Genomic DNA, 11903 nt, shown 5'->3' on the forward strand with positions numbered 1-11903 from the left:
TCTGTGCAAACCGAGCTTCACCCTAGAGTTGATCCATCTGTCAACAGTCGTGACGAGAAAAAAAAAGGGGGGAAACAAAATAAACCGTTCAACATACCGGGGCAGTTTGTCCAATATCCTCCGTACGATGGATGATGGTTCTTTAGACTTACAGCGGATGGAGATGGAGATGGCAAAGTTGCGGTTGGACAGGCAGAGTCTCGGGAAAGAAAACCAATGTGGTCTTCCTTTGCCTGTCACACCTCCTACTACAAGGCGATCAATCACCATCGTCCTCGCTCCAAACGAAAGAAAGGGGGCTGCAGCCTTCATCGGGGGCATATTTTGCTATTTTGCTACGGTACATATTCTGATCCAGGGTGGAGCATACAACGAAATAACGGTCGCAAGGAATAGAGAGAGAAGCCACTCGGGAAATTCACTTCAGGAGCATTCCACCAACGCCCAAATTCAGATTAGATCTCTAGGTCGCCGTCCCCGGGAAAAAAAACACGAAACTGCAGGCAAAACTACCGAGCCACGATCTTATCCACCTCGTCCTTGGCTTCAGTCCACGTCTCGAGGTTTTTGCGTGCCCAGTCAAGATGGCATCGGGCATAGGCAACCTGACAGACAATCTAGTTAGCTCTGCACGGTGCGGTGTATGTATCGGCTAGGTAAACATACCATGTATCGTCGAAGATCTGCTTCCTTGTCTTTCTGGAAGCGTTTCAGATCCTGTAAAATCCCCGTGCTGGCATCTTTGACATCCTTTTCGGATACTTGTAGAGCTTGCTCCAACTACCCCACAGATCAGTCAGTATGCACTTCTATATCGCGAAGAAGATTAGAAACCTTACTTGAACCAAGCTTTCTTTAGTTCTCCCGAGCTGATCCCGTCGGGTACGTTCGGGGTCAACATCGACGAATCCGTGAACAGCATGGCTAATCCGACCGAAAATTTTGTTTGCCACAAAAGTTCCGCTCGAGGTCTTCCGGTGCGCGGGAGGAGACATTTGCCCCGACTCAGGCCACCGCTGTGGTGAGATTGCGGGGTGGGACTCTCCGTGGGTCGGCGGGAAATCCGAGTCAATCGACGCGGTCTCCTCGCCACTAGGACGTGATTCTCCTTCAGAGCCAGCCTGGGTGCTGGATGTTGACGAGGTAGACAAGGACCGTTGGGGTTTTGTTGCCCCTGTGTGGGGTGAGGTGCGGTTAAGATACTGTTCGATGCGCTTGGCCTCCATCTCACTTCGTTCCAAAGAATCCAGGAGAGTTTTCTTCTTCACTAGCTCCTCTCTTGTCATATCCTCCTGCACCCTTTTGAGGACACGATACCGTAAGACACTGCGGACGACGCTCGCAAATTGAGCGCTCTCTCTCATCGGTTCCGCGAAGTTTGCGCTCAGAGCAGACGACAGCTCTTCCGTTTCAATGTAAGATGTATCGGCTGCCTGTCCAATCCGCTCAATGGCAGTAGCAACCGTCGGAGATTGTTCCGATAGTGAGAACCCATTATAGCGCGCCCCCAGTTCCATCAAATCTGCGGAGAGCGAAGACAAATGCGACAGCGTGCGCCGATTTACTTTCTCCATATTTCCTTGTAGAAGGAGCTCGAGCTCCCTCGTAGAGGCCTCAAAGTTGATGAAGTAGGGATCTAGGTCCTTTTCGCTCATCTTTCGCGATTCAGGCGGGAAACGGCCAAGAATCTCCGGACCGGGGGTCTCCGCAATCGGGGATGTAGTTGTACTAGTCGTTGTAGTAGTAGTAGTAGTAGTAGTTGTTGTTGTTGTTGTTGCTGCAGAACCCGGGGTGTTTTTCAACTTTGCGGAGGTCGATGGGACCGGTAGCCAGGCATGAGCGGGAGTAGGGTTTGCAGGGTCGAGCGGGGGTGCCTTGAGATTGTTCTTCGGCACTGACGAAGCCGGATGGGAATGCAGAACCTCGCTCTATGAAGCCAAATTAGAAACGAACCCTTGGTCGTTCAACACCACTATCTTCAAGCATACCCAGCTAACGTTAGGGTCCAGGAATCTCCACCAAACTCCATCCTCGCGGACCTCCTTCATTCGGCGACATCTGTTCAAGAATACCGCGAGCATTCGCTTGCGGAGATCGATTATCGCAGTATCCTCTTTGGCTTTCGTGGGCTTCGCGGCATAGTCTGCCATTGAATGCTTCTCGGGGATAGGCGGGATGATAAGGGTTGGGTGGAGGTTTACGAGGGTCTGTCGTAACGACGCAAATTCCGAGTACCGTCGCCGAACTTCTAAATCCTGGAATCGCTCAGTACACAACAGAGGTAGGCGCGAAAACACAATTATTTACCCCAGTCCGTATTGTATAGACGATGAAGCTCCCACCGCCTTCATGGTTCTTGCCTGCATCGGTGATAAGGATCGGCATCTCCGGGTTCTCATAAAGGATCTGTTCTATGCGACTGTCATAAACACTCCTGCGGAGGTACCCAGCACCGCTCTGATCCGCATGGTCCAGTGCAGCCTCATCCTCGCTGAAGTCTTGTGGTCCCGAAATGTAGTCCGATGTATCGGGGTTAGAGGATTGGCTGGACGGTGGAGGAGGGTAATCGGGGTTGTAGAGAGCTTGCAGGCGTTAGCAATATGACCCAAAATCCAGTGGCATAGAAGGCGCGAGATTCTTACGAGGACTAATTGTAGTCGAATGCAACGATTCCGATAGACGAGCCTCGCTATCGAATGCGCCGTACGGGTTGTTATCCTCGTCGTTCCACATAGTTAAGCCCGGAGGCTGGTCAGGCAGCCTTGATCTTTCGAGAACGCGAAACAGGGGCAAGGAGCATAAGAGAAAGCGGAAATTCCAGAACCCAGAGACAAACAACAGCAAAGATCTATGCGTATGCCTAGTATCCCGAGGAAAATCCGCAGCCAGCAGAGGTCAAGACACAGAGAAGTCGTCAGTCGTCAGCCTTAGCAGAAGTTCACCGCCTTCACCGCCGCGGGGGGGGAAATTCACCCACGTCACTTGTGCGGAGTTCCACAGAGACCAGAAGTGTAACCATCTCGCTCTTCTATACAACTGGGAAAGTTCTACTAACTATACAGCCATTATCACCAAAATCTCCCCCTCCCCTGATTTCCAGCTCCATTCAGATTTCCCTTCTCCTGTCCATCTCCTGCCATCCCATCAGTGCTGTGCCATGCTCCACCACCGCCCTCTTGTCCCGGGTCATTATTCTGAGCATTGTTGTTCCCCCATTCTTCGTCTTGCCAGTTGCCGTTGCCGTTGCTGCTGCTGCTGTTGTTGTTGTTGTTGTTGTTGTTGTTGTCATTATTACTTGGCCATGTAGTCTCCGCTGGGGCATCCGGCGTGTCATTATTGTTAGTATTAGTATTATTATTCTTCCACTCATCATCCCCCGCCTCGACGGTTCCCGTAGCCGCGTTGTTCGTCCATTCTCCCGCATTATCTTCCTTTGCATTTCCCGCTGTAGCCCACTCGTCCTGGCCCTGGTGATGTTCTTGTGGTTGCTCTACCCCCGGGATTTCCGTACTGCCCCAACTGTCCTGCTTGGGAGGTTGGGTGGACCCAGACCCAGATGCCTTCCTAGACCCAGCACGTCCCGAATCGTTCGTGGCTTGCGCATCTTCATTCTTCCCTTGTTTTGGCTGTTTTCCTTTCCGTTGGGTTGGCTGTCTGTTTCGAGACCCATGAGAGGGGGTGTGCTTTCTTCCCTGTCCATCTCCCCTGCCTTTGGTGCGACTTCTAGACGATGCACGAGAAGCCTGGGCAGCCTGGGCAGCCTGTTGGATTTGCTGTTGCCTTTGTGACTCTGCCCTGAGCACGATCAAGTCTCTTTTCACTTTGCGTTGCAACCGCCGGGCGTACAGCCATAGTATTCCTGCTGTACCAAGGGCGACGAGAACGACGATCAGTATGACCACATTTGCACGCATGGTACCTGAGCTCTGTAACTGCTGAGCCGCTGCGTTAGTATGACAAAAAATAAAAGGAATGCGGGTGGAAAACGAAATCAAGTAATGGTAGAATTAAATGCATCTCAATTTTATTATCAGGATGGTATAAGTGACTTCGATCTCGCAGCTGGACACTTCTTGGTTGGAAGATGTGTTACCAGAATCCAGCCAGCGACTTGGAAAACTTGCGCAGACGAAAGCCACCATCCCATCACCCAGGCTGATTGCGATGCAATGAACAACATAACATAACTTCATATCTAACGTGTCTAAAACTTTTGTCTATCCTCGCCTCGTGTTCCCCAGTTTATGAACTCTCCAACCCAAGCTGAATCCGCGAAACCAAATCAACATGGAGCAAACCCTCCTTCCCACGACCGAGCAATGTAAGCAGTCTATCCTTCAGGGCGGCCTTTCCCTCGCCTAGAAGCCCCGAACCAGCAAAGTCCTTGGAAACCATCACACTCGCAAGGCTGATCACCCGGACTCCCAGGATATAGGTCTCAGGCTTTGACGTCCACCCAATCAGTCCATCCTCGCCGTTCTCGCTAGCAAGCGTCTCTGAGAAACAGGATAGGCCTTCGCAGACCCATTGGAATGTCTCCTTGAGGAGGGGTTCGTTATAGGAAGAATGCGCCAGCTGGCTCAACACTCCCGACCAGATGTCAATCTCGCGGACCTCTTCAACGAATAGGTTCTGCTTCTCTTCCTCGAACAAAATTGTGCTGTCCTGCCGAAGTTCATGGATGACAGTTGACACGGTGAGCAACCGCGCGTTGGAGGTTGAGTCCCCGATTCGCGACTCCTGCCCGAGGATGTATCGGATGGCTCTACTACCGAGGAGCTGGGAGCTTGGGTAGTTTTCGGCAATAAAGGCTGCGAACAGCTCGCTTGCGTTTAGTGGGGAGAGGGTGACGTTCTTCTGAGGAGGAGAGACAGAGGAAAACGAGAGAATCCACGACGCAGTCGAAGCAGCGATATCACGCAGCTCCTCGTCGTCGTCATTGAGCAAATCGTACAGGATCAAGTATACTTCTAGGAAAGCTGCATCCACACGAGGGGCCATTCCCAGGGGACGTAATACTCGAGCGAATGCCGTAATGGATGTTGCGGCAGCGTATCTCGTCGTGAATTCCTGTTTCATTCATTAGTGGATCTAGTCCGCAGCCCTGAACCAGAAAAGAAATCTCGACCTACCGTATCTTCCTGCAACGCGAATCGAAGCCGTGTGGCCCATTGCAGGATCTCCGTCTCAGAGAGTTCCTGGTGTAAGATGATTGACTTTGTGGCCAGCAGACACCCTTGAAGTTGCAGTTCCACATCGGCTCTATCTCTGTTAAAACCCTTGCTGGTCGAGTTAATGCTAATTTCCTTGGCCAGGGCTTCCCAGGGCAAGTCAATAGATGGCACTTCGGTCTTGTTAAAATCGACCAAGAACTGCAAGTTAGCCGCCAGATTTGAGATGGCAGGTATCTTAACTTCCACAGGAGAACCTTCAAGAATGGTAGACTTGTAGAGATCAAGCAAAGGTCCTCGGTAATGCTCCTTTACCCCGAACGTAGCATGTGTCTGTTCCAGAAGCCATTGACAAGTATTGGGATCAAGAGTAGCAATCCGGAGCATAAACGGAACCAGATCATCCGTTTCGCCCTTGACCAACTTTTTCAGAACTGTGATCCATGCCAGCTCTCTACGAAGGAGAGAAAACGCACGAGTTGTGCTTAGGGTGGTCCAAGACGGATGAGACGAATCGAAGACATAATCCAGGTTGTCAATGATATCGTAAGTTTCGAAAAATTTGTCGAGAAGTGGGATCATTTCGCCTTTTTTTTTTTTTTTTTAAGCTTAGTCAAATGTTGCTGAAGACCAAAAAAAGAAGAAAAGGCAAAAACATACCTTCAACGCCATTTTCGATGCTCTTCTCCACGGCATCACTCAGTATCTCCAACAAGGTTGTTACAAGGAAAGGAGATACAGCCGCTGGAAACGATGATGAGAAAACTGCTTCTATGGTCGACTTCACTTCTCCGACACGTTCTTTTCCAGTTAACATGCAATCCACAAGACAGAAGCTAGGGAGAACATACCATTCCAAAGAGCGAAAGGCAGACAGGAAAACCTGCGCAAGGAATACTTAATACACAAGGCCTCCCCGTGGAGATAATTTTGGGTTTTGGCATCGCGCGCCTTGAGCAGTGATTGAATGTTCTCAATAATATCGGAACGATTCAGTAACGAAGCGTACACGCGGGCTGCATGCTCCCTGATACCCCAAACTGGACTTTTCAGGTGCTCGCGAACCAGCGCACGCAACATATCATCGTTAGTATCTGGGGAGTTGGGCATCTTTTCGGCAATAAGTTCGAGGGCCGGAAACACCCGCTCTGTTACCATAGCCGTATCCCCTTGCTCGGCGATCTTGATCTGTTTTGGAGGCTCAAGAAGAGCCGACAGCAATGGGACAAGACCGGGATACTTCTGGAAGGAGATTCTAGCACCAGGCTCTGATCCTGACTGGCCTCCGAAACCCACAAAGTCTGTGCGGCACATGCGGTTTAGCAAAGCCCTAAAGAGCATCAGGCCTGAGTTGCGCAAAGCCCATCTTGAAAGCAGTTAGAGATTTGGATTCGATTCGAGATTTTCTGGCATGACGAGACTTACATCGGGGAGCCCATACGTTCGGCTGATAGATTCAGGGCGGGCATGATAAAGGCTTCAGTGTGAGGGCCGAGTCTAGCATTGGTGAAGATCTCTTTCAAGCAATTCATCGAATGAACCTGAGGCAATTCCAGGACTTGGTTTTGTTCGTCGTGTTTCGCAGGCAGGTGGGAAATATCCTGAAGTTCTTGAATTACTTGGTGGAATAGCGGTCCTCCGGGCTTGGATAGAAGAATTCCTGCTATCAAAGCTGGCAGACCTGCTGAGCGGCGGGTGAGTTTCGAGGCCGATTCAAAAATGATTTTCTTCGCTTCCTGTAAATAATGTTAAAAAATTTCAGGTTCCCATCCATTTTTGTCTCGTTCTGGAAGATTATGAGCGCACCTGATACCAAAGTAGAGGAAGCTCAGAGATTTCCCTCTTTTTGGATTGTCCGCATCGCTGGCAACAAGAAGCGAATGTCTGAGCAACGGTCGAAAATGCTCCTCGGTGGCGGAGCTCGGCCAATTGAGTGAAGCTTGCCCTCCCAATTTTCTCATAGTCTTCTCTATTCAACCCTAATTCTGGGCCGTAAGTCTCGTTGGAAAGAGTGGCGTTGAGAAGAAGACTGGTAATGTTAGCAGAGAATAAGACCACTGGAAGAAGGATTCAATTACCTAGACTCTCGAAGGGCCCGCCAGGAGTAGGAAAGAATATCCTTAGGGCCTACTTTGAGGTCCTCAATGGGTTCAGCTGCATGCCCTTCAGGTGAGTCGATGCATAGCACGGGCTTTACTTCGTCCCAAATCTTATCACAGCAAGATGAGATCCTTGAATGAATTGCTCTCCAGATCTCACCGTCGACAGGCCCGTCATTAGGTATGACTGAGTAGAAGTTGGGGGTCGAAACGATGTACCTAAAATACTCAGTTAACCGCGGGACTAAATAGAGAGAATATTCATCGGTCAATACCTGAGGGCACAAAGGTACCCATGAAGGGGGGCGTCACGCAGAGATGAGTGGAAAAGCCCTTCTGGAAGGGACAGCTTCTCTTCCAGTTTCCCAAGGAGCATTTCAACGACTCCAGCCTTTGTATCCCACCAATGGAAGATACCATCATCATTTACCTTGCTTTGACTAGCAGTGCAGAAGATGAGATAAAAAAGTCGGGCAACCGTATCTGCATGGTCAGCTCTGCTGGTATTGCTGGCTAGCTGCTCTGCTTTGGTAATGGCATCTATAAGCTCAGGCTTTCCAACAGCTGAATGAGACGCGCCACCCAGGAGAACTGGCAATGGGAACAGCTTCAGAATATTAAGAGCTGTTCCTCGCACTTCCTCAAAGGGGTCCAGCAGAAGATCCACCAGTAGCCTCAACAATCTGGATCCAAAAATATCCATGTTGAATTTCCACCTCACCTGGCGACCCTCCGGTTTGCCAGATACGGAACCTGTGTAGCGATCATCCAATCCCGACTCCAGAAGAAGAATCAGAGTCTTGAGAGCCATGATATGGCGATGGTAAGAGGCTGTCGGTCGCAAATCCGTCAAGAGAAACTCGAGATAGTTCTTCATACATGCTTCAGTTTCGGCATCGTCCCGGGCAAATACGAGCTGCTTCTTTTTGTTTACAGTGATCTTCTCTTCAACGGGATTCTCTTTATCTGCTAGAATTCCGCCTTTCACACGCACGATTAATCCACGGATGAGGGTCAAGATTTCTCCTCGAGAGCAGGGATCAGATTCGGCATGAAGAGACGGCAAACTCTTAAGCACAACCCTAATAGCAGCCGCAGAAACTGGCTTTGTTGTGGATGGCGCTGTGACTAGGAGAGACAGCGCGGCCATTCTAATGTTAAAATCATGGTGGAAGAGGAATTGACCGATGAGCTCGCTCTTCAGAACAATCGCGCTCTCCGCCTGTTTGCTTGCGGTGCTTGCCCTGGAAAAGTAAACTGGGATAAAATCAGCCCATGCACTTCCATATTCAAGTGGGTAAAGATATTAAACTGACGATCTTCATGGACCAAGCCGGTCTTCTTTGCTATTTGCAATGATGCAAAGAGAACCGTGAGTTCTGCCGAAGAGGAACTGCTCATATCACCATCGAGGAGGCTTTTTAAAGGCAAGGTTTCTATGAAACGGAGGAAACCACCCGTGCTCACACTAAACAAGCTGTGAAGGATATGGTTGGACAGTTTTTCCAAGATATCCAGATTCTTCAATAGAAAGTATTTCACCGGTTTCACCCAGACCGAGGCCAAACTCTCTCCATCCTCACGGGACAGGATACAGGAGTCGACTGAAAGCTGCAGTTTCTGGAAGAAATATGCCAGAACCTCTCCAACAGATGGCGCCAGCTCGACAGCCTTTGCTCGATTCAGAACGCCAAAAACCAGAATCTCAGTTGCCGTCTTTTGGAAGCTCACACGTGAAGCTGTATCTTCAGAAGATCTCCGCAAGAAAAGCGAGGGGTCTATCCCTGAAACCTGGCATTCCTCTTGCAGGACCGAGGGCCATTGTTTTGGGTTCTTCAAAAGCCAGGCGTCAACCGCTGAGATTAGCTCGATAGGCAGGATCGCGTTCTTGCGCACCAACATCTCCATGGCAAGAATCGAGGCCTTCAATCGAGAACGGGCCTCGCCAAGTATAACACTGGGGAGGACCTCGTCCACAATCCTCTCTTGGATAGAGTCCCTTTGAGGCTCGTCCCGAGTTTTTGCCAGGATGACTACCAGCGACTCGAGGACTTGCTTCATCGGACGAGGCTTTACATCCTTATATCGGTTTAAGAAGGTCACGAAGACAGAAACCCATACTTCCTGGGATCGAGCTAGTCGCCTGGTTTCTTCCCGCTTCGACACAAATGCCGCATCCAGAAAGGCGCTCAACGCATTGCATGCAGCAGTAGTGTGAGAATGAGTGACCGCCGTTGATGCAAATGCCAATCTCAGGCTCTCAAACAGCCTCGTGACTTTCCTGTAGGAGCGATCAGACCCTTGCAATGAATTTCAGCCAAAATGAGATAGTTTCCGAATGCAATCTTACTGGATATCATCGCAGGCAATAGTGAATTTCACCAACGGACCCTTGGCAATTTTTTGGAGGGTGTCCTCGGGCAGTAACTGTGTATTTTGGCAGATGTCCTCCATGTCAATGGACCCCGCGTCTCGGGGCACGCTGCGAACTGGTTCAAGTTCCATGACCGTCGGCAACGAGCATATCTAGATTCCCACCTGTCAATCAATTGCAAAGAACGTCCGGCAGCACCGATCCCCGCGTTTCCTCCAATCTTTCTTTTTGCCTCGTGTGGATTTTCCAGGCGGGTCCCTCCAAAAGCGGTTAGTCCCGGCGTATATATTCTCCGATATCCAGAGGAACCCGATCAGCGGTCACGTGGACTCGGGATTGCGGTTAGTCCGTGCCGAGAGATATCTTCGACCGCCTTACATCAGCAGATCCGGGCTCGTCACGGGAGCTGAAGTTTTTGTTCCGAATCCTCAGATTCTCGATTTCCCGAAACTCCCTGCGACGACGACGACGACAAGATCACGAAGAACTGCAAGTATCCTGCTACGTGTTCCTAGCGACTGCTCTCCTTCCATCCCTCCTTCGAATCTCTTTTTTGTTTTTTTTTTTTTGTTTTTTTTTGGGGGGGGGCCACTCCGTTATTTATATTTAATTTACCAAAAATGGCTATCTGGGATTCTATCAGCGGTCACAAACAGTCGCAAGGCCAGGGGGACGATGTCTTTGACCCTACAAGCGCTCAAGATGCCACCTCGTTCCTCTCTGAGGTCGCCATTCCGGATCCTACGCAGCTGCACCCCTTGTCCGGCCTGAACCAAGATACCCTCGACTACCTGACGCTCGAGGACTCCGCCCTTGATCAGCTTCCCGGCTCTCAATCGATTCTGCCGTCCCGAGGGTGGTCCGACGATCTCTGTTACGGAACTGGAACGACTTATCTTGCTGCTTTGACACTGGGAGGAGCTTGGGGGTTGGCCGAAGGGCTAAGCCGAACACCGGCGACAGCGCCGCCGAAAATCCGCCTGAACGGTGTTCTAAACTCGATCACCCGACGCGGTCCTTTCCTCGGAAACTCTGCTGGAGTGGTGGCTATGGTCTACAACGGGTTGAACTCGTTTGCCGGATACGCGCGAGGGAAACACGATGCCGCGAACAGCATCGCCGCGGGAGCTGTCAGTGGAATGGTTTTCAAGAGTACCCGCGGACTGAAGCCCATGCTGATCTCCGGCGGTATTGTGGCCACCATTGCCGGAACCTGGACGGTAGGTGCATGGCTGGCTGATTTATTCAATGATGAGGATGGCTAACTTTGGTTTTTTTTTTTTTTTTTTTTTTTTAGGTGGCGAAGAAGGCCATTCTGTGAACGCGCACGCGTCCAGCTGTATTTTAACCCCGCCCTTTCTTCCCAGAGGTCGGGGGAGGAGGAGGACTTCAGTCGATAGTCTTATTTGTCACCAGTCGTTGCAAAACAACCCCTTAACTTTTTATGGTCTGTTTCAGTCAAGCGGGAAGGGTGTTGTTTTAGATTTACTTTCATTTACCTTGTATTAGAACGGTTGCCTTACATCTTTTCACCCACAAATCTCTTCACTCCGGCGCTCAAAGCATCATCCTTCTTCGGCATTATCCATGGGTTGGGGAACAGGCATGGTAATGGATTTTTGTTCGATTTTTTTTTTTTTCTGTACATATAGCAGTCTCCCTGGCGAAAACTGTTGCAGGGTTCAGTTCGTCTTCCAAGCGCCTTAATGTTGTTAGGAGAATAAAAGATTTCACTTCACACCCTTTACATATCCACCTACTACTACTACTACTACTACTGTTATGGAGAAGTCAATCCGAATCCGATAGGGATCTTTCAACCCTGTGGCTTGAATCCCAGCATGTCAAATCATGACCAACGGAGCTCAAAGAGATGAGGTAGTCGACAACCAAGGTACCTACCTGTACATGTACTATCTGAACGTTCGGTACTCGCTTGATGAAGAGGCCGTCGCAGTGATAGTACCCCTTGTTCGAATATCGTGGCGATGCGATGCATCCATCGGGTGAGGGAGATAGATCGATTGCGCAGGGCATGTGCGGTTTCTGAACAAGACCTGGTTGGATGGACAGAAGTGAATGTTTAAAAGGATATAGTTGGGCTTTATAGCATGAAATAGTTCAGTGCCTCATCTTACAAGAGCTCGCTTTGGTTATGGTCTTGAATCTTGAACAGATAGAACAAAGACGCGATAGTAGGCGTGCCCGAGTGCTTGGTGTAACCATCACTAAGGCTGTTCAGAGGGTTTATCATCAGCC

At 50.0% G+C, this 11903-nt stretch overlaps 4 protein-coding genes across 4 annotated transcripts; 1 reads left to right on the forward strand and 3 right to left on the reverse strand.

The window, feature by feature from the left end:
* Window positions 1–424: 424 nt before the first annotated feature.
* P175DRAFT_0503149 (PX and BAR domain-containing protein) lies at window positions 425–2911 on the reverse strand. Its single transcript, XM_040897558.1, has 6 exons — window positions 2643–2911; window positions 2308–2582; window positions 1989–2255; window positions 840–1928; window positions 667–780; window positions 425–605 (listed from the first exon to the last, which is right to left on the reverse strand). Exons 1-6 carry the CDS (start codon window positions 2731–2733, stop codon window positions 510–512), a joined length of 1932 nt encoding a protein of 643 aa, XP_040751004.1. The 5' UTR covers window positions 2734–2911; the 3' UTR covers window positions 425–509.
* A 157-nt stretch (window positions 2912–3068) lies between these two features.
* P175DRAFT_0503150 (uncharacterized protein) lies at window positions 3069–3922 on the reverse strand (the record flags this gene model as incomplete). Its single annotated transcript, XM_040897559.1, has 1 exon — window positions 3069–3922. The coding sequence occupies exon 1, from the start codon at window positions 3912–3914 to the stop codon at window positions 3069–3071; it is 846 nt and encodes a 281-aa protein (XP_040751005.1). The 5' UTR covers window positions 3915–3922.
* An 82-nt stretch (window positions 3923–4004) lies between these two features.
* P175DRAFT_0462696 (THADA/TRM732 family protein) lies at window positions 4005–9858 on the reverse strand. The gene is made up of 10 exons (XM_040894796.1): window positions 9621–9858; window positions 8587–9551; window positions 7546–8527; window positions 7250–7489; window positions 6978–7200; window positions 6597–6907; window positions 6023–6537; window positions 5832–5972; window positions 5133–5758; window positions 4005–5070 (listed from the first exon to the last, which is right to left on the reverse strand). Exons 1-10 carry the CDS (start codon window positions 9773–9775, stop codon window positions 4243–4245), a joined length of 4986 nt encoding a protein of 1661 aa, XP_040751006.1. The 5' UTR covers window positions 9776–9858; the 3' UTR covers window positions 4005–4242.
* Window positions 9859–10135: 277 nt separating this feature from the next.
* P175DRAFT_0517846 (protein transporter TIM23) lies at window positions 10136–11390 on the forward strand. The gene is made up of 2 exons (XM_040899013.1): window positions 10136–10864; window positions 10942–11390. Exons 1-2 carry the CDS (start codon window positions 10265–10267, stop codon window positions 10963–10965), a joined length of 624 nt encoding a protein of 207 aa, XP_040751007.1. The 5' UTR covers window positions 10136–10264; the 3' UTR covers window positions 10966–11390.
* Window positions 11391–11903: the final 513 nt, after the last annotated feature.

The sequence above is a fragment of the Aspergillus ochraceoroseus genome, assembly GCF_002846915.1.
Source record: "Aspergillus ochraceoroseus IBT 24754 chromosome Unknown P175scaffold_6, whole genome shotgun sequence".
Taxonomy (NCBI): Eukaryota; Fungi; Ascomycota; class Eurotiomycetes; order Eurotiales; family Aspergillaceae; genus Aspergillus; species Aspergillus ochraceoroseus.